Genomic DNA, 26,131 nt, shown 5'->3' with positions numbered 1-26,131 from the left:
AAGGCTTAATAACCAGCAGTCTGGAGAGTGGGTCACCCCTGTGGCTGGGATGGTGTGAACCATGTGACGAATGCACGCTGCCTTGCCGAAAGGTTGGCTTCTCCGTAAATACACGTGCGCATGCGTAAGTACTGATCTCTCAAACACGTAATGCGTTGCCGCCGCATCGCCATGCCACGAACGTAGCATTGCCCTGAAAAGACGTATTCGAAGAAATATTTGTGGAGCTACATATGCCTATTGTCTGGTTGTGGAAGCGAAACCTTTCGGCACTGCGTGTGATTAGTTACGTTGTAGTTATGATGAAAGAAACCCGCTGAAACCACCGACGGAGTGTTCCGATGAAACCTAGAATGCACGAGTGCCGTCCATCTGCGCCAACGCTAACGGAAACGCATATATGTATTTGGTTTTTTTTTTATTACTATCCGATTTCATTTTTTCATAAAAGTTCACTGCTCGGCTTTGAAATGACAGACCAGAAATGGAAAATCACCGCGCAGCGAGCCCCGCCGCGTATGCACATTATTTCAAACGAGCCAACTTGTGGCTAAATCGGTTTCGGAATTTTCCATTCCGGCAACGTCATTTGCGGCCCGCCTGCATTCTCATTACCCATGCGGTTAGCATATACACACCGCAGGCCTTCTTCCACGCTGCGGCACGCATATGTGCGCATCTGCTATTGTGGGACAAGTGAGGCAAACAATGCTGCCCCGCTTTACAAACACGTCTCGCCTTTATATCGCGCTCATATTCTCTTCATCCGAACCCGTCAAGTTGTATCTTTTTTTTATTAGCTTTCGGTGTAATTTATATTCTTCGTCCTCGTGAAGCGGGCGCTGCTCACAAACGATTGTTTTCCCTTTAGCGGCGTTTTTGAAGCGCTGCCCCCCTTCTCTATAAACATTCCACGCGATAATTACATGTCAGAGCACGCCAGATTGAAATGCTTGAATCCAGGCCACATCATCCGTACAGAGATGGAACTCACGCCGAGAGCTATGGGGCGAGCTCAATTTCGAATGCGTCCTGCGACGCAAATCCGGTGTCACCGCTTTGACTTTTGTAAACCGAAGCAAAAAGACAAAAGAAGAAAGAGTCGATTACCGTGGCATTTGCGGCGAACGAGTTCTTTTGCGAGCAACAATGATTCAGTGTGACGTTGTGCGATTCGCGTTGCTCTCGCCTCGTGCGTTTAGGTGTGCTGCTCCCGAGAGATCAGTTGCCCTGACGAAGCCAGTTGGGTTTGTTTTGAAAAACGGTTGTTCACCCAAACGCGGCTCTCTATTCGTGCACCGCCTTGTTCCTGGCGCGAGTCTTTGAACCTCTTTGATTGGCTGCAATGCTGCACCGAAAGGTAATCTTGCTGTTTCGTGTGCAGCCGCGCTTTGGAGTATATGCCATGTATGTGCACGCCGTTTTGCTTCGACTGGAATACACTGTAATAATAATAATAATATCTGGGGCCTAACGTCCCAAGACCACGATATGATTATGAGGGACGCCGTAGTGGAGGGCTCCGGAAATTTCGACCACCTGGGGTTTTTAACGTGCACCTAAATCTAAGTACACAGGCCTCAGACATTTTCGCCTCCATCGAAAATGCAGCCGCCGCTGCCGGGATTCGATCCTGCGACCCTCGGGTCAGCAGTCGAGCGCCATAACCACTAGACCACCGTGGCCGGGCGACCGGAATACACTGAGGCACGATGCATGCAGAGCAGGAGTGGCTTACACTTCCTGCGTAATAAACGCGCGTGGATGTGCAATGTTTGTATGTTAAATGGATGACCTTTATAATGACAGAGTTTGCTTAGAACGAGGGAATCGTTTTTGCAATATCTTTATTTTTTCGTTTGTACTATTGGAGCCCATCGATGCTCCACTTTCCTTGCTGACTCATTGGCACCTCGCAAGAAATACCTTTCGCGCGGATAAAATCAATTCCGACCAGACAGATCTACACGCAGAATCTCCTTTGAGAATTGTCTGAGTGAAGCGTAAGCGTGGAGTTTTACTGCAGCAAATTCATGGGTGTAGTTTTCCTTGGAATTGTTGTCACCGCGTCTTGTTGTTTCTAGCGTTTTTTTGAGATTGTGGAACGGCCCATCCCGCGATCACTGAATGGCGTGCTTCGCTTTGACTATTCATGAAGTCGGAATTTCCGTGACGTGTACAATGCTCTATCTCGGTTTTACATGTTTTCCTAAAGGGGGCTTCTATTCCATCATGAAATAGCTCAGAAAACCGTTCATTGAAAGTGTTGTTGGGTGAAACGCGCGGGATGCCACACGTGGGGCAATTAATAATATGAGAACCCAGGACTGGCTCTGGTTGATCGCATGCGCACTTGCGGCTCGCAAATTTCTTGGGTCCCCAAGCCTCTCGGGTCCCCAGTTCTAACGCTCTGTTGACGTTGTGCAAGCGTGGTTGTTTAACCCCGTGGGTAAGACACTCGCCTTCTGAGCGTGGTTCAAAACACAGCGAAAAATGTTTTAGGGGCGTAGCTCCTCTTAGTCTAACCTTGTCACGTCTCCGTTGTCCTGCGTATCTCCCGGCAGCCGGCAGTATCTGTCCGGTGGTGGTGGTGGGGGTGTGCGGCGTGACCACCCTTACTGCGCATGCGCATACCCTCTCCACACACCTCCTCTCCACTCCCCCTCACCATTCCACATGTCATCTACCCCTCTCCCTTTCCCTCTCCACTCACCCTCTCCCCTTCCCCGCTCCTCTTCCCCTCTCCCCTCTCCACTTCCCATCCCCCTTCCCCTCTCCCATAACCAGTCTTAAAAACGGAGGGGGCGTGCGCACATGAAGGCTCCCTAAAGACAATGCGCTGCGACAGTACGTGATATGTATCGCCCTCTCCTTTCCTACGCTTCCCCCTCTTTCTCTTCCGTGAATATGCTGTGATTTTTTTGTTTTATGCGTTTATTCTTTTCAGCGATTCGTCGCACGTGTTAAAGGGACGGACTCACAGGTTTCCCGATGAGTCGGCATAGAAATGCTTGCGCATTTAAAACAAAAACATATCACGAATGACGTAGGTAGGATATTTTACGCAAGTGTCTCGTTAATGTAGACGTCACTTGCGCAAACCTTTCCATTGATAAAATTACCCCCGCTTAGATTGGAATATTTTGTCGAAGCTGTATACCGTTCCACTTTTCTTTCTTACAAATATCCCTTGCCGCTGGCAACGAATTCGCACATTTACTGTGCATGCGCGATGGAAGGTAATGCTATGATGGTATAACGGTAAGGCTGCGAGCGTATTTGTTTACGCAGCCGAGGGTTATTTTAGGAGGGAATTCAGAAGTCTTCATAGCTTAAGCTGTTATGTGCTGACAACAGCAGCCGATTTTGGTGGCGTAGTTGTCCGCCGCCGCCGGTGTCCGTCGCAGCTATCACACACATTGAGTAAAAAACCAGGGTTCGAGGCGGATTCGAACCCATGCTTTCTTGCTAGGGGCAAGCAAGCGCCCTAGCAGAGAGCCACGCCAGTGCTCAGACCTTTTTCAGTAAATATACAGCGTTATATATGGCAAGGAAACTCGTTAACCGGTGTAATATTGCGTGGAAGAAGAGTACAACCGCAGCAGGCGAATTGCGTAACGAGAGGGTGGTTTAAAGCTCCCCGCCCATTACAAAGGGCTCGGCCATAATTCATCATCCCCATCATAATCCACCCCAGCAACAACAAAGCGTGCAGCTACGCATTCGTGAGACTTGTACAATTTATGGCGCAGAAGGGTGAATTAAAGACGTCGTCTGTAACACGCCGTACGCGTCTATTTCGATCCCAGTGGGAGATGATAATGCGAGCGATTAGATTGCGCTCTTGCCGCAATGTAGACACCCCCGATCGTCCCCTGCTTGTGCGCGTTGTCACGCCTCTTGTGTTTCTCTTATGTGACATGAGACGGTGGTTGTCGAGGCGTTTGAATTACCGCTTGCTGAAGCTGACGTTCGGCTTCCCGAGCCTTCCTCTGCTCCGCGGTGGTGGCGCTGCCGCTGCAACTAGCGCCGACGTTGTTCGTGGCGTTTCGCACACCATGTCCTCCGAGATGGCGGGCGCGCGGCGGAGGCCATGCGCATTGCGCACACCGTTGCACTGAGAGAGAATGACGGAAGGTCGATTCCACGAAAGATCAAAAAAGGGTGTATATTTGATGTTTCCGATTTTCCTGATAATTTTGTATGTTGTGCACATATGACTGCACAGCACGAAATCGCAGTTCGTTTTCAAATAAAAATTTTTTTCAACACAGGAAAACTCGACAAGTGTCGCCGATTGACGACGACCATTTTACGAAGAGTGCGTTTTCGTAAATTCGCAATCATGCTGGCAGCCACTGAAGCTATATATTACAAATATCTTTCTTTTTGGCGGAAGTAGAAGTAAAGAGGAAATAGCTCTTATCTTTTCATGTAATTCTGAGCAAATTACGTATTTTTAAAAATTCACGAAAAACGCTGCGTTTTTGAAAATCAGTCAAATTTGGGACGCTATGGCTAATTCTGTGAACAACTTAGCTTGTTCATATTTGCAGTATAAATAGGCCTTTATGTGAATAGTGAACCTCTGCATTTGTATTTCTCTAATAATTTTCAAAGTAGTAAATTTTCATGCTCGAAACACCAAAAAGAGAAAAGTGCTCCTCAATTCGAAAATCTGTAATAAAAAAGCCCAATCTCAATTTTATTCAAAGTCCCCCAAAATGTTCTCAAAGGACTGCAGAATGATATTATGAAAAAACATGTTGCATCATTTTTATTAGAACAAAAGCAGAAAATGTCAAACATTGCGTTTCCAGAGCGTGGTGGCTACTGTGTAAAGGACATCTCTAGTAACAAGAAAATACAGTAACACGTCTTTTTTTCTTTTCTGAGATTCGCTAAACAACAGTAATGATCTATGGTCGGAAATTGGGAACTGTTTTGTAAAGAAAAAGACCGTTGCAATTAAATGCATTCGCGTGGTTTGCGACTTCACGTCAGTGTTAGACATCCCTCAGTCCACAGTAGGCACTTTCAGTTGTAGCCTTCTTTTCTTTCATCTATTTCAGTTGAGTATAATTCATACCTTGAGTGCTAAAGAACGCATTCCCCCCATGTGTCTCTTATGATGATGATAAAAGCCAAGGTCTCTTCATGAATGGAAATGAATTTCTGGTGAGCGGTCGCCAAGAGGTGTGGTTTTTGTTGGCCCAAATGTGTACGTTTTCAAACCTTATGTGATCAATTGAGAGTTTGTTGGCTCAAATGTGTACGTTGTCAAACCTTATGTGATCAATGGGGAGTTTAAAAAGAATCGATTACGTGAAGATTGGTGGCAGCAGTTCTGACCACGGACAAAATACGTTTTGTTTGCATTGCATCTTCTTTGTTTTGCATCTCCTTCTTTCTCTTGAAGCAGTGCTGGCAGATCTGGTCTCCCTATTGAATTGAGCGCGCATCCTGCTTCATGACCCTCCGCAAAAGAGAGCCTCGATCGGATATCTTCTACGTAACGAAAATTCCGCTGCAGCGGAATTTTTTCTTTTTGTGCACCATGAGGCAGTCCGTACAAAATCTCGGCCATGGCTATAACGCCTATATACGCATAGCCACCTTCAGAGCGTAGGACAGTGATCGCACCAAAGTGAAGCCCAATTTGGATGCTTAACTTCTATCTCAGGTGGTGTTTGGCTGACTGGCACAGCCGTTCATGTTGCTGTCGTCTGCTCAGGCGGGCGTCTATCGCGCCGCCCTTTACACCTGTCCGCCTAACGCATGCTACTCCGTTTACACGAAGGCGTGTAGCGCGGGCCACTCATCCGCCACACGATCCGCACGGTGCGGATCCAGAGACCGGGCGGGAGAGCGACGAGCGTTGAAGAATGTATCGTGTAACCAACGCAATCGACACCCCAGCTTTTTCTTGTGCAGAGCGACAAAGCCCGGCAAACAATGTGTGGCTGTTGTGCTTAGGTTGCACTGCGGTACTCGCCGTTCACCACTGCCGCCATTTGCGATTTCTCACATTCTTACAATGCATGATCGACTCAGCTGCACAAATTTTGCGTTTAGCTTCGTTGCTTTTATATAAGCGCATTTACTGAAAAAAAAAATTATCCAGAGGAATGAAAATGTCCGCGCTGCCCGTCGACGAGGAATATAAGTGGTGTCGCAAATGCATTGAATTGGAACGATCTTTTTTTCTTTACAAAACAGTTCCCAATTTCCGACCATAGATCATTACTGTTGTTTAGCGAAGCTCAGAGAAGAAAAAAGACGTGTTACTGTATTTTCTTGTTACTAGAGATGTCCTTTACGCAGTAGCCACCACGCTCTGGAAACACAATGTTTGACATTTTCTGCTTTTGTTCTAATAAAAATGATGCAACATGTTTTTTCATAATATCATTCTGCAGTCCTTTGAGAACATTTTGGGGAACTTTGAACAAAATTGATATTGGGGTTTTTTTATTACAGATTTTCGAATTGAGAAGCACTTTTCTCTTTTTGGTGTTTCGAGCATGAAAATTTACTACTTTGAAAATTATTAGAGAAATACAAATGCAGAGGTTCATTATTCACATAAAGGCCTATTCATACTGCAAATATGAACAAGCTAAGATGTTCACAGAATTAGCCATAGCGTCCCAAATTTGACTGATTTTTTGACCGATTTGACTGACGCAGCGTTTTTCGTGAATTTTTAAAAATACATAATTTGCTCAGAATTCCATGAAATGATAATAGCTATTTCCTCATTACTTCTACTTCCGCCAAAAAGAAAGATATTTTTAATATATAGCTTCAGTGGCTGCCAGCATGATTGCGCATTTACGAAAACGCACTCTTCGTAAAATGGTCGTCGTCAACCGGCGACACTTGTCGAATTTTCCTGTGTTGAAAAAAAATTTTATTTGAAAACGAACTGCGATTTCGTGCTGTGCAGTGATATGTGCACAACATACAAAATTATCAGGAAAACCGGAAACATCAAATATACACCCTTTTTTGATCTTTCGTGGAATCGACCGGAAGCACTGCGAATGTGTTCTTTCGCAGCCTCGCAGCTTCGAGATTCGCTTGCCGGCGTTGCCGTTGCGAAGGAGAGTGCAACGGGAGCGAGCGCGCGCCGCATTACATTATGAGCGCACAGCTGTGGCGGAGAGAGAGAGAAACGGGAGAGGAGAAACGAAGCGGAGGCAGCACTCACGCCACCTCTTCCACCCCACCTCCTCGCGCTCACGCGAGGAGAGGGGGAGAGTTCGCGCATGCGCAGTATGGGTGTGGACGCCGCAGAACGGACACTGCTCCGAGAATAAGATGCTTTCGCATCTCAACCTAAAGTTCGCGCGCGACGCCAGCGCCGGATGCTCCCCTGGTGGGCAGCTGAAAACGCCTCACCCGCGGAAGCGACTGCGCGCGGCCGCGCGCGCGTTTTCGGCAGAGCGCGTGCTGCCGGTGATTGCGTTTCCAAGTTGCAAAGAAAGCCACGTATTTTCCACAAGTCGGTACGCACCATTCTTATGCCGCGCAGTGCCGTGTGAGCCTTGAGTAGATTATAAGCACTGAACTGTGGAACTGCATATTCCAAGAGAAATGCACAGGCAAAACAAGCGCCAAGCTGTACGCAAATTCAAATCGTCATTTATTTGGTGCGCCTTATTTTGATCATTGTCGCACGGCAGATCGAGTGGTCCTTACTCATACAGCAATAAAGTTTAGTCGATTCTTCCCATATCGTCGCGCCCATTCAGTACCTTCAGTGAAGAACACGCTGGAACACCAGCTGATATGAAAACTCGTTGTGGTACTGCGCATACCGCGAAATATTTAACACAGTGATCGCGATGGCGTATCTGCACTGGTGCTCTCCGATAAAACTACTTGCGGCCTGCGAGCCCGTGAGGCAGCCGCGCGACAGAGCGGGTTCTGTATTGTACTCATCACATAAATGCACAAATAGCGATTGTATTTTATATCGTTACTAACTCGATTAGTTCATACTGATAAGCCTTTGAAAGTCCTTGTATCATCTATTGTACGCAGTACACACTAAAACAAAGACCCTTTCTGATCGTTTCATGTATTTCGTTCATCCAGTACATGATGAAAAACATTTTTGTACCTCGCAAAAGCGGGCGCTCAAGCTACTTAACTTTTCCTTTTTTATTTCAAACGCGTAGAGGCCGTATTAGTGCAACGGGTATTGTAGCATTCTGTTCTTCCTAGACATTAACTACTGTGAACAAATCCAATGTAAGTGGTTACAAAAAAATGTCACCCGTATTTCTGAGGCAAAGCAGCACAAATGTTACCATTCGCCGAAACAGTGTGTGGGCATATATATATATATATATATGTGTGTGTGTGTGTGTGTGTGTGTGTGTGTGTGTGTGTGTGTGTGTGTGTGTGTGTGTGTGTGTGTGTGTGTGTGTGTGTGTGTGTGTGTGTGCGCGCGCGCGCGCACCTTTTTCCTCAAATTTTAGCAATGTGGCTTTTATGTTGCTCTGAAATGGCATCGGCAAGAATAAACAGTCGTGTTTTTTTCTTCGCGCTGTTCTACTTTCGGAAACAGCAGGACTAGGAGAACAGCCCACCTCAAACTTTGGGAGAACTTATGTGCAAAAACGGAACAGTGAAGCGAGCAAACGCGAACGCACCTTTCTTGTTTCGCTTTTGTGCATTTCATAGCTTAATGCGGGCTAGTCGTTTCATAATTATAGCAGAGAATAAAACAGCGCGACGAGAACAAAGGAACAAAGCTCTGGTCCTATCGTCCTCGTTCCCTTGTTGTCCTTGTTCTCGTCGTGGTGTTTCATCCTCTGCCCTTGTGCTGTTGACTGCAAAATTGTTTACGAAGAAGCCCAGCTTAAAATCCGTTTTCGAAGGGGGGGGGGGGGGGGAGACACGCCCGTTTTCGGGTGGTTTTCGTGCCGAACTCCAGTTGGCAGGAATTAGTCCATGCTGGTTGGGTCATTTATAAACGCTTCTCTCATATGCACACGCGTTTTGAAGCAGGGTGACTGATTCGAACTTTTTTTGGCGTATATTTTCGTCGAGAGGTTGCAGAAGTTTCGTCATAAATGTTCTGCGCGATCATGGTGCCATTTCTTTTCACCATTCTAAAAGCTTGGCGCACTAACTTATTTTCAACGTTTCATTTTCTCGACCATCTGGGCATTACCGTAGCCAAAATGGTGGCTTTCTTGGGCAGCCTCTTGACAAGCATGCTCTACACCATCTCTACCGACCCCGGGAAACCACGACCCGCACTTAAATATAACTCTAAAGCAAGCGCAGCGCGAGGTTGGAGCGCAAGCGCGCTCACATGAGCACCGCGAGCAAGAGCACGCGCACTGTTGCTCAGCACAGCGCGAGAGGAGAACGCGCGCACGAGTGCCTTGAAGAGCGCACGCATAGCGCGAGCAGCAAAACGAGAGAAGGAGAGAGAGAGAGAAAGCACGCGCGCGCGTGTAGCGATACAGAATGCACGCAGCCTTACGTAAACAAATCGCCGGCGGAGCGCCGTACGCGACCGCATAACGAGATTTCCGAAAAAGGGGGCGCTTTTCAGGAAGGCGCAGCAGCGCCCCCTGACCCAGGTTTTCTCGTCTATTGCAGCGAATAGGTGGAGGGATGCAAGCTCCGAGCCCGTGGTGCTTAACTATTTTGAACTGTGCAGTGCCAGCGGAAATGCGCAAGCATTCCTACGCCGACTAAACGAGAAAACTGTCGTCCCTCTTTTACTTGAAGGGACACTAAAGAGCAAAACGCTTTTTCTCGCATTAGTAAAGTAGTCTTCCACGATACCAAAAACACCACGCTTGCTGCGAGAAGACGCCTAATAAGCGAGAAAACGCGGAAAAAGAAAATACAGGTGGCGACGCCACCTTGGAATTCCTGCACCATTTGCAGTGACGTCACATATTTTTGACAGCGCCTGCTTGGGCCTACGTATAGTTCCTAATCGGTTAAATCGAAGTACGTTGTCCTATGAGGGGGCCAGAGACTTGACATAACGAGTTTGTGGAAATTTAGTCGAGCCAGTGGCGCCAAAATACGTTAAATGCTCTTTGAAATCTTTTACGTCACGAATTACAAAGTTCGGCGCGAAATTTAAAAATGAAACTTTGAACTTGGTTTTCTCCTCTAATAATAAACCTATGGTGGTGAAATAAACTGTACAAGAGTTCTCCGAGCACACTTTGTCCATCTAAACCAATTCATTGTTTCTCTTTAGTGTCCCTTTAAGGCGATCATCGCCTTAAAGAAATACATGAATAAAACAAAGTAAATTTCCTGGCGGTGCTGGGGTTTGAACCAAGACCTCCACGCTCTGAAGGCTACTTACCGCCTTAACTACACGTCTACACGCCTTTTCTTTTTTCTTTATTTCCAGTTTTACGACGCACAAACGAATATTGCCAGCACTCACCTGTTGTCAACCACTGGGTGAACAACATTGTCATTTAAGATTCCTGCATTCTAAATTGCAGCCCCCTTTGCTGATTAGGCGAATGGGGGGGGGGGGGGGGGTAGGAGAGAAGGGGGCTGTTGCATTACTGTGATAAGCATGTGGTCGCTGGTTCAATTCCCGGTCGCGCATATCTATATATCTGTTTGGTGGTTTGCGTGAGGCGTGCGCTAATTAGCTGCACCCAGGCTTAACACACGTACCCTGACCTCCATGCAACAGATCAAGAAGTCAGCGCGGTCGGGCCTCTTCCACGAGATGGACGACGAGCAGCTGGAAGCGAAGGTGGCGCCGGGCAGCGGCGGCAAGATGTCGTCGGCGGCGGCGGCGGCCAACGGCCAAGCGGGACACATGGCTGGCATGCTGGCGGCGGCCTCGACTCCGACACCCTCCGTGCCACCGTCCGCGCTCGTGACCACCACGGCGGCCGCGGCACTGGCCGCGGCGGCCGCCGCCGGACAGCTCTCGCTCAACCAGGTATGTGTACCAGAGGGCCCATTTGTGCCGGCCTGCCTTAGCCATATATAATAAGCCGTATAAATGGCGCTTTAGAACGGAACAAAATGCGAGAGCGAGCGGGATTGCTTGATAGTCTAGATCATGGGTCCCAAGTTCACCTCATCTAGTGGTCCGCAGGCACGAAATTTAGTCCCGCAGGAGCCAGGAGAATGAAGACTGTAGCGGGAGGGGGTGAGATTGAACAAAACTTCAGCTAACGTTGGAAAGGTCTTTCCCATAGCTCGTATATGGTTCATTGCTGAAGATGATTTCGCGCGAGAACTCGAGAAACATGCCGATACCGGGCGTTCTCCTCGGCGTCTTCTCTTTCTCCTGAAGCGGGAGGGATAAGAAATCCGGTATTTCGGAGCAGGGGCCACAAAGAAATCACCTCTTGAGCCAAAAAGCATTCGAAGAGAAACCCGTTCGTCGGCCTTGCCTGCCAAATTCCTTTCTGGTGCGGACAGCAGTCCATGGCTGGATAAAGGCTCTTCAACATACTTATTAAGTAAATCAGTCAGTCAGTCAACAAACTTTATTAAGGTCCAAAGGAACTAAACTCGTAGTTGCGGGCCGCGCCCACGTTGGGACCGGAAGACCATGGTCCTCCGCCCGTTCGCGGGCCCTTTGGACAGCCCTTAGTTGTTCCTGGGGATCGCCGCTCTTGAGGGCTTCCTCCCAGTCCTCTTGTTTATTAAAAGGCGCATTTCGTAACGCAGAACATTGCCAGAGCATGTGTGCTAGCGAGCAGTACTCTGCATTGCACTCGGGGCAGTGTGGGTCGATGTCCGGAGCAAAGTGGCTAAATTGCATGACCTCTCGACGGGAATGAAAAAAATATATATGTGGGACGGAGACAGTCATGTGCAGTCTGGGCCGTGTGTTTGAGACCCCTGGTCTATGTTAATGATATATGAAAGCGAATTTCTCAGACTTCCCCTAAGCTCTTGTTCTTCTTAACCACGGACTCACGAAGCCCCGTATTTCCCTTTATGTTTGCAGCTGATGGTAGCTGGAGCTCAGGGCCAGCAGCCGAACCTTTTAATGCAGGCTGGACTGGCTCAGCAGTTGCAGCACGTGGGCAAGGTGAGGATACGGGCTGAATTTTTATCGTTTTGTGTAAAGGTGCACGGGGCCTACCGGCTGCCTGTGGTGTCTACCTTTGTTCGCAACTGGTGCCTGCGTTAAGTATTCAACGATGCGTTTCTATTACCCATCGCAGTTGCCAACGGCTTCAGGTCTTCCTGGACTTCCCGTCAGTAGTCAGGACCTCCAGCAGCTACAACAGCAGCTCCAGCAGCATCAGCAAAATCTTCAGAATCAAATGGGCCAGTTTGTGTTTTTGCAGCCAGGACAGCTGCCAGCAAATGTACAAGCGCAACTCTTTCTGCAGAACCAGGTATGCGTCCAAAATTGGCGTCAATCTCACATGATACGTTACTACCTGACGAACGTTGGAGTGACCTTTGCGCGATCTGACACTCTAATTAAGAAACGAGCATGCGCTATCACCTTCTGGGCCCTTCGTTATTCCGCCTGTTGCGCCGTGACGGAACAGTCCAAACAAAATACCCACAAACTAACATATTTTATTCTCACGTCATACGTTGTATAGGCTTGCGCTAGTTTTATTAAGGAGGACTACGAGTTGTAGTGCTGTGTGTCATCACACGTTCCTTTTTCTTTTTGTGCTGGTCTTTGCCGTGCTACAACGAAATAGAAGGTCTCACACTAACAAGCTCATTTAGCCGCCCTTGTTTACTTCGAGATTAATTATTCATCAAATTTTAAATGCGAAGCATTTCATAGCTAAAACGTTACTATCTACGTATCTACTCCTCTATCTATCTATCTGGCCGCCTGCGTCTGGGTCCGTCATGAACGGCTTCTTAACTTGGTGCAGACCAAAATCGGCATGGGAGGGTAAGAGGACTTGACGAATATGGCTGTCGGGTCATGACATGAATAACGTGAAAATCCTGTCGAGTACGTCGTCAAACCCTTTCCTCCAGACACGTGTGGCACTTACCATGGGCCGCGGTGTTCGGGTATGCGCCACAGGTGATTGACAGTTTATGTCTACCCAGGAACGGCGAGCACAGACATTGGTAATTTAAATGCGAGGGCGTTAAGAAAAACCGACGTCGGCAGCGTTCACCCGACGAATGGAAAGAATAGCAATTAGGATCCCAGCAGGAATCGAACCCAAGAATTCTGCGTGGCAATCAGGTATTCTACCACAGAGCTACGCCAGGTCTATAGACTGGGAAAAACAGCCTATGCAGGCGTAATGTCGGTGCAACGTCAATTGTGGTTGGTGTGCTGGCTGTCTAATTTTACAAGAAAGCAACACTACATATGTACTCCTACGATACAGGCGTCATATCAAATCAACGTCTGTGGTGCCAGCGTTGGCTTTGCTTTTATAGCAGTACAATAAACATTACATTTGTATTCCTATGATTCATAAAGCTATGTTGAAGTTGAAGCATTGCTCGACTCCGGAGGAATACATTAACGAAGGTTACATATGATGTTCACTTGATTGCACCGTAAAGTGCACTTCATTTCGATAATACTGACGACGTTACGTCGCACCATAATTTAACCATTAAACGTCAGTGTTGTCGACATGCCTGGTAAGCCCACGATGTGCACACAGCTATACTGCACTTACAAAAACACGTCGATCCACCTTGTAACGCTTCGCTCAAAGCCGTAAAATACAGCATAGAAGTACTCGCTGACTGCTTCGCATGAAACCGATTCCCACAACGCGTGGGATCTGCCGAATTTTTCCACATTGAATGTGATCTGGGATCCGCATCATCTATATCCCTCTTCGTCTGTTCAAAAAGGTTTGACTGAATGGAAGTGTGTCTCTTTCCGAATGTAGGATAGCGAACCGTGTGTACTCCTTGCAAACTTCCCCTTCCGCGCTATCTATCTGTCTATCTATCTATCTATCTATCTATCTATCTATCTATCTATCTATCTATCTATCTATCTATCTATCTATCTATCTATCTGTCTGTCTGTCTGTCTGTCTGTCTGTCTGTCTGTCTGTCTGTCTATCTATCTATCTATCTATCTATCTATCTATCTATCTATCTATCTATCTATCTATCTATCTATCTATCTATCTATCTGACTTTCATAACTGGGTGAAGATTACTCCTTTCTTAAGTTTCGCGGTCTGGACCATGCAGGGTCTCCTCCAGCAGGGCCTGATGCAGCAGAGCCTGCAGAACCTGCAGCTGCAGGCCAGCCAGGCGCTGCCCCCTGGGGTGCTCTCGTCGCAAGCGGCAGCCACCGTGGCGGCTGCCGCTGCCGCTGCCGCTCAGCAGCAGCTGCACCAGCTTCAACAGCAACACCACCAGCAGCAACAACAGCGGCAGCAGCAGCAACAGCAACAGGAGCACCAGGGGCACAACCGGGCATTGCACCAGTCGCCACACAATATGGCTCACATTCAGCACAAGGTTCGTCAATACACATTCATACCGTTGTTTATGTCAAATACCTCGCTGTAATCTCCAGATTTTACTTGATATCAACTATGGGGACATTCCAAACTGCGACAATCCGATCGCGCCCCGCGTGCGGTACGCTGTGGTATCGAGAGAAAGCAGTGCGATGTGGCTCGCTGTCATCGCGCTCCTCTGGTAAGGGGGGTGGAGGGGTTACGTCTAGGTGTGTGCGCCGTGTGGCGTGAAGGAGGGGGTGTACTGTTTATTGCAATATACGGGTCAATAAAACGGTGATTCTTTTTCTAGCTGGCTAATCCACTCTTATTTCTATGAATGACTCGCATTAGGGCTAAGCTTTTGCTTTTTTAGTCTGAAGTTTGTAGGCATGTTTTCATATTCGTTGTGTTTTTGTATCGTAGCAAGCGCCGACAGGTCCTCACCAAGTCAAATCGAGACCAGCGGAGCCAAGTCCGGAGGAAATGACGGACTTGGAAGAGCTCGAGCAGTTTGCCAAAACGTTCAAGCAAAGGCGGATCAAGCTCGGTACGTCACGCACAAAGCAAAATCACTGTTATAGCAAGTTTTCTTTTGTGAGCTTGTAGTAACTGCACTACAAGTATGAGAGCTTTTATTTTGATATTCTCGTTTCTGGCGCTTCATTGATTATCGCTTACAGTCTCTAGCGCTGCACAAAATGCCGTGTAGCTAGGGCCGGAGTTGATGCTACGGCTATATGCGCTTAAGGCTCCGAGGTTCTAGCCGTTCGTTCGCTTTACCCGCGCAGGTTTCACACAGGGAGATGTGGGCCTGGCTATGGGAAAGCTGTACGGCAATGACTTCAGCCAGACCACCATCTCCCGGTTCGAGGCGCTCAACCTGAGCTTCAAGAACATGTGCAAGCTGAAGCCGCTGCTGCAGCGATGGCTCGAGGACGCGGACGCCTCGCTGAACAACCCGGCTGCCCTCGCCAACGCCCACACCACACCGGAGTCGATCGGCCGGCGCCGCAAGAAGCGCACCAGCATCGAGACGAGCGTGCGTGTGGCGCTCGAGAAGGCATTCGTGCAGAACCCCAAGCCCACGTCGGAGGAGATCGCCGTGCTAGCCGAGGGCCTCTCCATGGAGAAGGAGGTGGTCCGCGTCTGGTTCTGCAACCGGCGCCAGAAGGAGAAGCGCATCAACCCGCCCCCGGGGGGCGCCGCCGCGGGAGCTTCGCCGCCGCCGCCCGGCCTGCACCTGAGCAGCCCGCCGCCGCTGCCACCGCTCGGCGCCCTCCACTCGCCGGCGTCGCTCGCGAGCAACGCGTCCACGCCGTCGCCCCCTCACGCGCCCACCCCGTCCGCCGCCCACCCCCCGCGGCCGCTCCCGCTGCCGCCGCCTCCGCTACGCCCACTCTCCGCCGGCCCTGATCAAGACGGAGTGAGACCTTCCTTCCCTCCCACCATCCCCCTCCCTCACCAGTTCCTACCATATCAGAAGGCCCACGCGCGCGTGGACGCGCGACCGGCCTCCCCTCCCGACCTCCCTCCTACACCTTCCCGATGACGCGTGTTCTTTTGTTTCTTTCCTAGTTTAGTTTGGCGCGAAAGCGTGCTCGCGATGCGACCACAAGTGTTGAAGCTATGGACGCTGTTTGGAATGGCACTGTTGTCCACTGGCTACACCCATCGTGGACCTTGCTGCCGCCTCCCCCCCCCTGCCTACCTCAAGAAACACTGCATTCAGGGGCGCGGGTATGGTGCGGTCCTGACAACTTCTTTTTGTTCGTTTTCTTTTCACTCGCGAAAAGAAACCCACTCAAGTGATGAAGCCCTGCAGCCTGCGTTTGGTGTAGGCCAGGGCTGAATGGACGCTGTGTACGATGATGTAAATGCAGTGAGCAACTCAGGGAATATTGCAAAAGCAAAAGAGTTCATGAATTGTCTGTATAATAGTGTAAACTGTGCTCAGGCTGTGGAGTTCAACGAGATATCCATGTGTTCTACCTGTCTATGGCCTGTTGTACGTGCATCCTATCATTGTCCTTTTTACATAGTGGTGACATTGTTTCTTTTTTTTTTGGATTTGCTTTTGATGTTTAAGCACTGCCGGCTTAATAGGCATGATCATGCTACCTCAGATAAGGCTGGTAATTCCTGTTTTTTACCGCTCTACCTCAAAATTGCATTTTTACCTATTGCAAGTATTCGGACCAAAAATCTCACCCATTTACTCTTCTTCACTCACACTGTCCAGGCATTCATAACATTTGATCACTCGGAGCACTTAGGGCAGGCAAACTGATATTCAGGTTTTGTGAAAAGCACACAACTTTCAAAAGGAAAACGAATAGATAGGACAGCTGCCAGTGCCATTATACATAAAAAGAAGTGTTTTATCCTTTCAACATATTATGTATACAATGTACATTTTTTTATACCAGTGTCTGATCACTGAGACTGATGTTAGTTTCAGATATAGTTGTGTTGATCTTGGATAGAGATTTATCTGGTTTTTACGTGTATTTTGCCCCCCTGTCTACTTCATTTCTTGCTTAGGCTGCAACAGTTCTTTTCTCAGTGAAGAAAAATGAGAAAGCATCAAAGGAAGAATGTGTCCAATTTTTGTATTACATTGTTGGCTCATATTTAGGAACGTTCTCCAACCTTTGCATTGTTGATTGTGTCCTGTACATAGGTCTCAGTGGGACGGCTGTCAAGACAAACCCCCTCCTACAAAGGCTGTGGTACACTTTCGGCCTTAACTGCATTTCCAATGATACACCAATTTCCCGTGCACGCAGTGTCCAAAGTGACTTCCCAGCCACATATATGGTGGAGTGCGGAAAGTACTGTTCACTCATCAGCGGCAAAGCTTTGTAACATAATCTTGCTTGTTTCCTTTCAATTTTTTAACCATGTACAATGTACTCCTCCGGAATTTTTGGGTGTTTGAAGTTGCAGCCTCCAAAGGCTCAAAAGGTTTGAAAGAGGCGTGTAAAATGTGTTCTCCAGGTCTGTTTAGGGAAATAGATGAATGCTTAAGCAGCTATTCTCCTAAACCCCCAGCTATTCATAATGCCAGAAGCACTTTAAAAAATGTTTCAACATACTTTTAAAGTGTGAATATAATAATGCGCAGTGCGTAAAATATGGTTCACTTTCCGTACATTTCGACGGACTTGGTTGTCCTTGGCCGGTATCTTTGGACACTGCGAGCATGCGAAGGAAGGTCATGTAAATGGACGCAGTTCAAGTCGTCCTGTTGTACCCCACTCGAAATCAAACACACGAAAGCAGAAAACTCAAAAGATGTTAACATAATTTAAATATATATGCATATAAACACAATGTGTGTGCAACTTTAGAAATGATGTCCGCTTGTCAGAATAACAGCTACTAGTATTATATTTGCGAGTGTGCACGTGAGAAGTGAGAATCCTTCTGAAGCACTTGTGTAACAAACCTTAAGAGACACATTGGTGCGGGAATACTTCTGGCATTTTTCGTGATGGCTATCGACCATGTAGAAAATGTTCGTTCGCACTGTTCTGGTGTGTGAGAGTGTGACTACGTTGTACTTGATTGAACTTTTAACTACTAGTCTGCTCATTGGGACAAGACAAACCTTAATCACTGCAATCTGCCATATATCTCTTTATTATTATTTTTTTTAACGTTATCACTGCACATTGTGTAATAGCCTTCTACATTGGATCCAGTTTTGCGTGCTACTTCCGCACAAGATGTGTAGCATAATGTGTGTTTCTTCGAGTTTTCTACTTCAGCAGTATCGGATGGAGGTGTGGTTTTCTTCATTGTTATTGCTGCCACGTGTGCTGAAATTGGTCAGTTTGTTTTGGGGGGAACAACTTTACATTTGCTACCAATTTTTTTTTGTCTGGTACACCAAAGCCGAGTACCGCACATTATCAACACAGAAAACAAAACTTTTCTACCCAGCAGTTGCGGAAGCAGTTGCGGAGTGAAACCCAATATTGTTTCTTCTCTGTCATACATCATTAAGCTCTACCTTGCCTTTTGATCTGGCAAATCATTTTAAAGTTGGTTCTCACCAGTTGACTCATGCATCTCACTACAGAGCAGATGTCAGTGTCTCTGCACGGTAGCAACTTGTAATCAGCTTTCGAGAGGCTCCCATTGGTTGTCAGCTACACCGCTATGCGGTGCTTCTTAATTTATTTACATATGTTCAATGAGGAAAACCTGACGCGATATGTTCGTGCGGCCGGATTTGCAACTCTCGGCTTAGTACTCGCAAAATATGATGACGGTAAAACCGATAAATGAAAAATTGGCGAGAAATTGTACCGTTGGCAACCTTGATTGCTTCTCACAAGATTGCTTCGCCTTGATTTTTAAAAAATAAAATCTCCACATTGTGTAAGCGAAGTTTTGTTGCTCAGAGTACTGACGAGCGTGTTGAAACTTTTAGTTTTTGTAGAAAGGCATAGCGACGTGTTCAATTTGCATTAAGATGACGATGCCTGCTGTCAGCAGACTGCAAGAGTACTCTCATATTCGTCCGCGTGACCTTCGGCCACTTGAAAAACGGTGCGAAGCGCGTGTCGCGTGAGAAAGCGAAACTACAGAATGCCGCGTGGAAGTTTCCTTTGCTACGTCTTAAGCCTACTGAGTTGACCTCTCGTTTTCTTCTTTCGCACTGCACCTCAGCGAACTCGCTGCAGAAGTTTTAGCGCCTTGTCATAGCATTGCTCAGTGAAATTTCACTTTGGTTTTTGTGCCGTTTAACGTTCAGGAACGTTCGTATTCGCCCAAACTGCGAACTGCAGTTTAGTTAAAGTCAGACCCTTCCCTTGTGACGCTGATTGGCTGAGCCTAACCATCCTTTACCGCCCTACGCGGCGGCGTTACTTTGCTTCGTAAGGCAGTGTTTCATTTCCCACTAGTAGTCCGATCGGTGTTACAAACGCCTGTTAGCGTGTCTCGCTCCCATCTTCTGCAGTTCGCGCGCGTTAATACTTACTTCACCGCCCGTGGCGCCAATTCCTTCGAAAACGGTTTCAGGTATGCCGCCTCGCAAGAGCACACTGCTTCTTCTTCTTCCAGTGCCAATCGAGCCCCTCACGTCACATCAGTCACCCTCCTCCGCAATCCGCGCCGCTCCTATATTTAGTAGGGCGCGCTCGTCGCACACTCATACACTCACTCACACACGCAGACATTGAACACGTACAAACAGCATTTCGCAATAGGTTCGACATCGTTGAAAGCGGGTATTTTTTCTGTTGTCTTAACCGAAGGACTGAACTGCAGGGAAGTGTGCAACGGTAACTTATGTTGTGTAAACGCCCGAGAGGAGGAGGTCGCGAAGCAGAGGCTTTTCTTCTCCCTCTCTTTATACTGCTCTCTGTCTTCTCCTTCATGTTTTTCACTTAGTTTTTTTTTTTTTTACGCAAGAAAGAAAGTATCTTTATTATAGTTTTTATGGTCTATATAGTCTTAATTCTCTCTCGCTTATGCTTTCTTCACCTTCCTCCTCTTCACATGACTTTTATGTGTGTGCAGTTTGTGGTGAAGTCTCCCATCGTCGGTGGACCTTTCTTATTTTTTTTTTTGCTCGCGCTTTCTCGAAATTGAGCGTGACCATGCGTGTATGGCGAAGTTTCTTCAAGTCCAAATATAATATACATGCGTATACATGCTGTGGTGTCCCGTGTCTGCGGTCCGCTGCGTTCTCCTGTCAACGTTCAGGGATTTCTACACATGCCGATGCATACTATACAGTTATAGGGGGAACGTAGCGGAACCTTTGGCACGCTGCTAGCTTCGCGTATCTTTTTTTTTCTCTCTCTCTCTCTCTTTTGATCTTAATTTTCTTTGCAGTAGTGCCGAGTTACGTTTTTTTCTTTCGCTCTTCACTCTGATGTCGTATTTCTTTTTGTTGTTGTTGTTGTTGGTCTGTGTGGTCGTGACTGAATGAGCGACTGTATGTGAAAGCCATAAACTGGAAACAAAAAAAAAAAGGAGAAGGCACTACGCGATCCGGCGGTCGAGCTCTGCAAGATGCTTTTTTAAGCGTTGTGCATATGTTAAGACTTCACCCATTTTTGAACAGATCCCACACGTAGGACATCACGAAACGCAGGTGATTTAAGCGTTACACGATGGTCAGTTTTTGTATGTAACTTAGATAACCCTGTTTTTCAGTAAAATATCGTACGAAAAACTAACTTTCTTTATGCACCGTATCAACCGTATCAACGGTTGCTGTGCGAAATGTTGCGACATATTCCTAACGAAACTGACATTTAGCGGTATTATAATTGCAGTTAACCGTCAACGGAAAGCAGTTTTGTTTAATTGCGGGAAAAATATTAAATAACTCTTGCAGAGCACGACCTTGGTACACTTTTTACGGGGTGGTAAAAGGAATCGAGGACGCGTTAGATGCGTTAGAACTTATGCTAGTTCAGCGTTTACCATTCATAGAATGAGTATTCATATGAGATGAGTCGACTTGGAATAGCGCTATTTGAACGCTATCATGTTTTATTATTATTTTAACGAAAGTTTGCTTTATAACGCAAATTTATTGTCAATACTTCAGTATAATAAGTTTTGCTCGTGAGGTCTCCGAGTCGCGCTAGATTTTGCTTAAAGCGAGACAGGTTTGGGTCTCTACAAAAAATTAAGAAGAAACATCCCAATGGATGAAACCTCTGTTTAAAATTCCCGCCTTTTGGGCAGTCAATAGGATTGTAGCGCCGCCTCGTGGCCGGTCAACGCATCGTAACAATGGAGGTGGCACAACCTACCGCTACACTGCGCACTAGCTCATGGAGAAAACGGTCTATATTGGCGTTTGTTTCAAAATGAGCGCATATAGCTGCGCCGTCAGCTGTTTGAAACTTTGGCCTAACTAAAAATGCCGATTATTGCAATAGCGCGGTGAACTCGTTTTTTAGCCAGGTCTTCATTGTCGGCTTTACTGTGTTGATTAGCCTTGCCTAGGTCTTATCACCCCGTCTGAAGTGTTCCCAGATCACCGTAGTGATTACGGAGGGAAATAAAAGATATGAAAGATGCGAGTACGTGAAAAGGAAACAAACCTTTAAAAGCAGATAAAAAAAAAGAACGAAGTGCGCACGACCGCTTTATTGTCGTGGTGCTGTGACTTAGAGTTCCTCGTAGATCTTTAGCGGGAAAGCCGTCGGGGACCGGAGATCTATTGCGGGTATTTCGAAATCATATTTTGGATTGAAGTGTATTCAACTCCTTCCGGGCCCCCCACGCGCTTTCCACCTAAAGAAGATTTAAAGAGAAAAAAAAAGTGAAATGGAAGCAACATTTACAACGGGTATAGAGAAGAAACGGAGTGCTCTGTGTTTGTATACGGAAGTATGCCTCGCACACACATACATCTCCCCTTTGTCGCGCATATGAAAAAAAAAAAAGGTTTTATTACTTAGACGGAGATATCTGCCTGCATCGTGTACACCTTTCTGTAATTGTGGACATCATTACAACTCCTTCCCGCAACCCGTATTGCGGGCACTGCACTTACCTAAATAAAGAAAAAAGAAAAACCTGACAGCTGTGCTCAACCTGCGACGCACGATTACTTTTTTTTTTTTTTCTGTTGAGATTCCTAATAGGAGCATCCACCCATTACCGGCGTATACGTCCCATCTGTGTAAGACTGCCGCAGTTGGTGGTCCTTTTCATTTTATTTCGGTAGAGAAAGGTAGAACGCAGTTTTGAAGATGTCACCAGGAACTCATACGTCCATGTGCTTGATACGTACTAAACGTCTGCCTGTTGTACTCGTAGCCTACTTACGTTCGCCGCGTTGCCACGAACCGTTTCCAAGCACAAGATGTGAGACGCTGTCCAGAGCGTAGATAGCGCTCGCCTCTCGCCGAATTTCGTTTGTGTTTTTTTTTAAATCTGAATTGCTTTGGGAAATCTGCTGACTGGAACGACGGTGTCGATTATCGTATCAGTGCAGTAATTTTATTTCGACAAGGACTTCGCTTTTTAGCGCGCATTTTAGACAGAACTATGTAATGGAAAACGCATACTCTTAATTAAAAGAACTGGTGATTTTTCCTATTTCGTTATTTTTTGCAATTGGCGTAAAAGCGACGGAAATAAAACTAGTATTTCGAATGCAGCACTTTTGCTATAAAAAAAAAAAAAGAAGGGGGAGGGGTTGCCAATCGTATACATGAGATTACACGTTGTTATCATTGTGTCGTCAACATTGAAACTGGGAAGCGCGAATCGTGCTAGTAGTTTGAGAGCAGTGTATGGTCGTTTATATTCCTCTATGGATGGCAGCTTTCGCCCAAACAAACATTTGACTAAATCGCTTCGCCGATGTTTTCAAACTAGATCACCAATTTTCTTCAAAAGTTGTGGATTCTTCGAACTACCGACTGAACTTTCCTTTTTTTCTTTCTGACCGTGCATGATGTAGCAGGTTTGACCCTTCTTATTTCGTTGCTCAGAGATGACAAACGGGAGTGTTTTGTCTTGTTGGCATATTTCCCCAGCTAGTCAATGTTTTGCGTGTGCATGCGTCCGGTATACACATTACATGCCGTCGTCTCTTTTTTTTTTTTAATTTCTTCCTTTCTCTCAACTGGTTAAGAGGGTAAGGGAGAAAGTATATATAGCTGATATCGGCTGTCAAGCGTTTACGAAAAAACGCATTTCATTGCCTTTTTTTCTTGTAGTTTGTGTTTTGTTGGTGCTAAGCAGTTTGGAAACTGATCTTTTTCTCTCTCTCTTCTTCCTATTGCGTCTGTGTGTGTTTCGTTGTCGTCCTTGTTGCGTAACCATGACAATTACATTTTCGAGCTCCTTTATTGTCCACTGAGGAGGAGCGTAACCACGCTTGTTCTCCGTTTCTTAGCCGCTTTGCTTCCCGTACTTTTCGTCTTCTCGTTGTTGTCGTATTTTTTCTCTCTTCTAATCTTCCTTGCGGTGCTGCGGCCTGCGCACATTCTGCTTGATCGCCGCGTGTCGCGCGGGTCCATTCGATTGACCTACACTCCCCGAAACTGGTGCTGCACATCAGTAATCGTTTTCACGCTTACAATATGCGACGTCTGCACCTTTTCTATTCGTTTGGACGCGGTGCAGACGTTCGTGCACAAACGCGCGCGTCGAAGTTGCCGCGCACTTGTGTAAGATCTGCAGTGCAATCTTACGGACTCGCTACTCTGTATATGCACGGAACTGACACCTAACATTGGCGGAGTGCAGCGCAATGTGAAAGGGCCCCGCGAAGAGAGACGGCGGTGTGGATGCAGGTTTTAAGATGCAGCCTCCTGGCTTGCCGTGGGCCTTCATAGTTCGCTGCAATTAGACAGCCCAGAGGCTTCCCTGCACCACTGCATTGCCATGCTTGGGCCGCAGCTTACTGCTTGCTCGCGCCAGTGTTCCGGTTTTCTTTGAGGGACAGTCGCTGCAATGTCTTCTTTTATTTTTTTTTCTTTGCCTCGTACAAGGTCATCAGCGAGAGTGTTGTTGTCCTGAGAGATGGTAGTTTTCTTGTGAAAGAATGATGTTGAGTTTATTAGTTTTTTTTTTCTTCTCGTGTATTACCTGTATGTGAAGAAAGAAACGAAAAATGTGTTGAGACTGTTCGCGGTCTTGGTTCACTTTCTTTTTTTCTGTTACACGAAGGGAGACAGTCATCAAGTGCGCAATAAAATAAGGCAGATTCCCAAAAACATTGTGAATCGGTGTCGTCATTGTGTGTCATGCGCCTGCTTACTACTGAATGTGCACCGTCACGCGTGCACTGTTCGTTTACTGCGATACCTCTTGACAAGCTTGACGAGTATGAACAAGCGTTGTCTAGCTGTCACATTAGTTAGCTTTAACATTGCATACAGAGAAGTTGACATGACAGAAAAACGCCACCATGCTGAGATGCGTGCGGGAGTACAAAGGCTGACGTCACAGCCTCGGCAGTGCATGTTTGTGGGATCACTCCTATTTAGCGCAGCCCAGAGAGGATTATGGCGGCGCCCAGGGGGCCGTCTGTGAAAAGGTCTATAGCTGGTGTTGAAATACACGCCCCAGCGACAGTTCAGAAGTCTGTTGGGCAAGTTGATCGATCATTACAATCAGAATTAGCGCGAAAATTATATTGATCTGCCCACCCCTCAGGGCAAAACCGTGTGAGCTTCTAAGAAAGAGATCCTTTCGGCAAGTTATGTTTTTCCTTGTTCGTTTTCTCCTTGATGTGGATTGAAGTCCTGTCAAGGAGATGATCGACGTCGATGAACCAGGAGGCAGGTTGGAGGTAATAAAAACTTCAAGGTATATTGCAGCGAAATATTTACAGTCATATGCACATCTTGCCGAAGCACACTGATGATAACATAGACATCAACAGCGTCTTACTCTTCTACTTTTCTTAAGTTAGAGCCTAGAACACTGTTACTACATACGAAGAACCGAGTCTCACTGTTCGACCACCAAGTGGTTACGGCCCAGACAAAAGTTGCATCGTACGGAGTCTTACTGATCGATCAGTTAAGTGATTACAGCCTAGACTGAAGGGAAACGAATTCCGTCCAGTCTTAAGTACCTTGCGGTAAACAAAGGAGGTGGCCACTAGTGGTCCGCCTCGACATTCCCTTATCCAATCCGTTTATCCTCAGATTAAGCCACTCCCTACTGGGCTGTCCCTAATCTCGACAGCAGTGTCCTTTACAGTGCAGACAGGCGTTTTGGCACTCTTTCCCATCATGGCGCTCCCTCTCCTTCCCACGCTCTCAGGGATTCTCACGGTCGAAATACATCGGTATCTTAGCCCTGGTGCATTCACGCCATTTTCCCATACTCATCGAGTTGAGCCAACACCACCTAGACTGACTTTAAAAAAGTCTAGGTGGTGTTGGTTGAGCCCACGGAGCCAGTCGTAAAGACTGGTTCCGGGAAACAATTTGCGTGTCTTCGCCTTTCCCGCATTCGGACCGTGCATTGTTGCGACTCAACCCTGCTTTACCGTCGGCGCGCCGAAAGCGCATGCCGGTCATTGTTGGGGTCACGCATACTGTCGCCTTGGGCGGCGGCATAGAGCAGGAGATGTTTGCCCTCCTCATTTTCCCACACGTTCGGGCCGGTCTTCCTTTTAAGAATCACCCCCCCCCCCCCCCGAAGCCGACCTCTGAGAACGGTCGCGTACCCGCAGTGCTGGGCAGTATCGAAGATACATGTATCTTAGATACTATCTTAGATACTCTATGGGTATCTTGTATCTGTATCGCGATACTCCTCGAAAGACGAGTATCTGTATCTGTATTTCCGATACATTCGATAATGTATCGTGTATCTTAAGATACAAGATACTTCTATCGCAACACAACCGTGCGAAACAATGATCGCTGGCCAAGCTCCGCTTCTCAAGCTGGTACTGGTGCCACTAAGCCATCTGAATAAGTCTTAGGGCAGTGACGCAATTTTATTTTTCCGCCAGAGTACCCCAGTGAGGGCAGAAGATGAGGAAGACAAGCGCGCGGACATGTACACCCAGCCCACGTACCTTTTGTTCGCTCGATTTCTTTTCTTTTTAGTTGCGCCAATGCCGCGACACTTGCTCTTAGCCACTGTCCTGCGCCGCGTCTATCGCGCAAATTCTGATGCTGCTGCTACAGTGCCGTTATTGAAGATTCTCTTGCGTCTTGCGTCTTGCTCCGTAACGA

At 47.1% G+C, this 26,131-nt stretch overlaps 1 protein-coding gene across 4 annotated transcripts in view; it reads left to right on the top strand.

Annotated features, from left to right (window-relative positions):
• The window catches only part of LOC119393464 (POU domain, class 2, transcription factor 3), a 165,784-nt gene extending 141,637 nt beyond the window's left edge, over positions 1–24,147 (top strand). For all 4 annotated transcript variants that reach the window (XM_037660495.2, XM_049416256.1, XM_049416255.1 and 1 more), the window contains exons 3-8: positions 10,700–10,954; positions 11,978–12,061; positions 12,198–12,374; positions 14,185–14,457; positions 14,865–14,988; positions 15,230–24,147. In XM_037660495.2, coding sequence (XP_037516423.1) covers positions 10,700–10,954; positions 11,978–12,061; positions 12,198–12,374; positions 14,185–14,457; positions 14,865–14,988; positions 15,230–15,990 — 1,674 coding nt within the window. In that variant the 3' untranslated portion in view covers positions 15,991–24,147. The remainder of the gene's footprint in view (positions 1–10,699; positions 10,955–11,977; positions 12,062–12,197; positions 12,375–14,184; positions 14,458–14,864; positions 14,989–15,229) is intronic.
• The last annotated feature ends 1,984 nt before the right edge of the window (positions 24,148–26,131 follow it).

Source organism: Rhipicephalus sanguineus, chromosome 5 (assembly GCF_013339695.2).
Source record: "Rhipicephalus sanguineus isolate Rsan-2018 chromosome 5, BIME_Rsan_1.4, whole genome shotgun sequence".
Lineage (NCBI taxonomy): Eukaryota > Metazoa > Arthropoda > Arachnida > Ixodida > Ixodidae > Rhipicephalus > Rhipicephalus sanguineus.
Note: the sequence above shows the minus strand (reverse complement) of the source record. Positions and strands in the feature narration are given on the sequence as shown.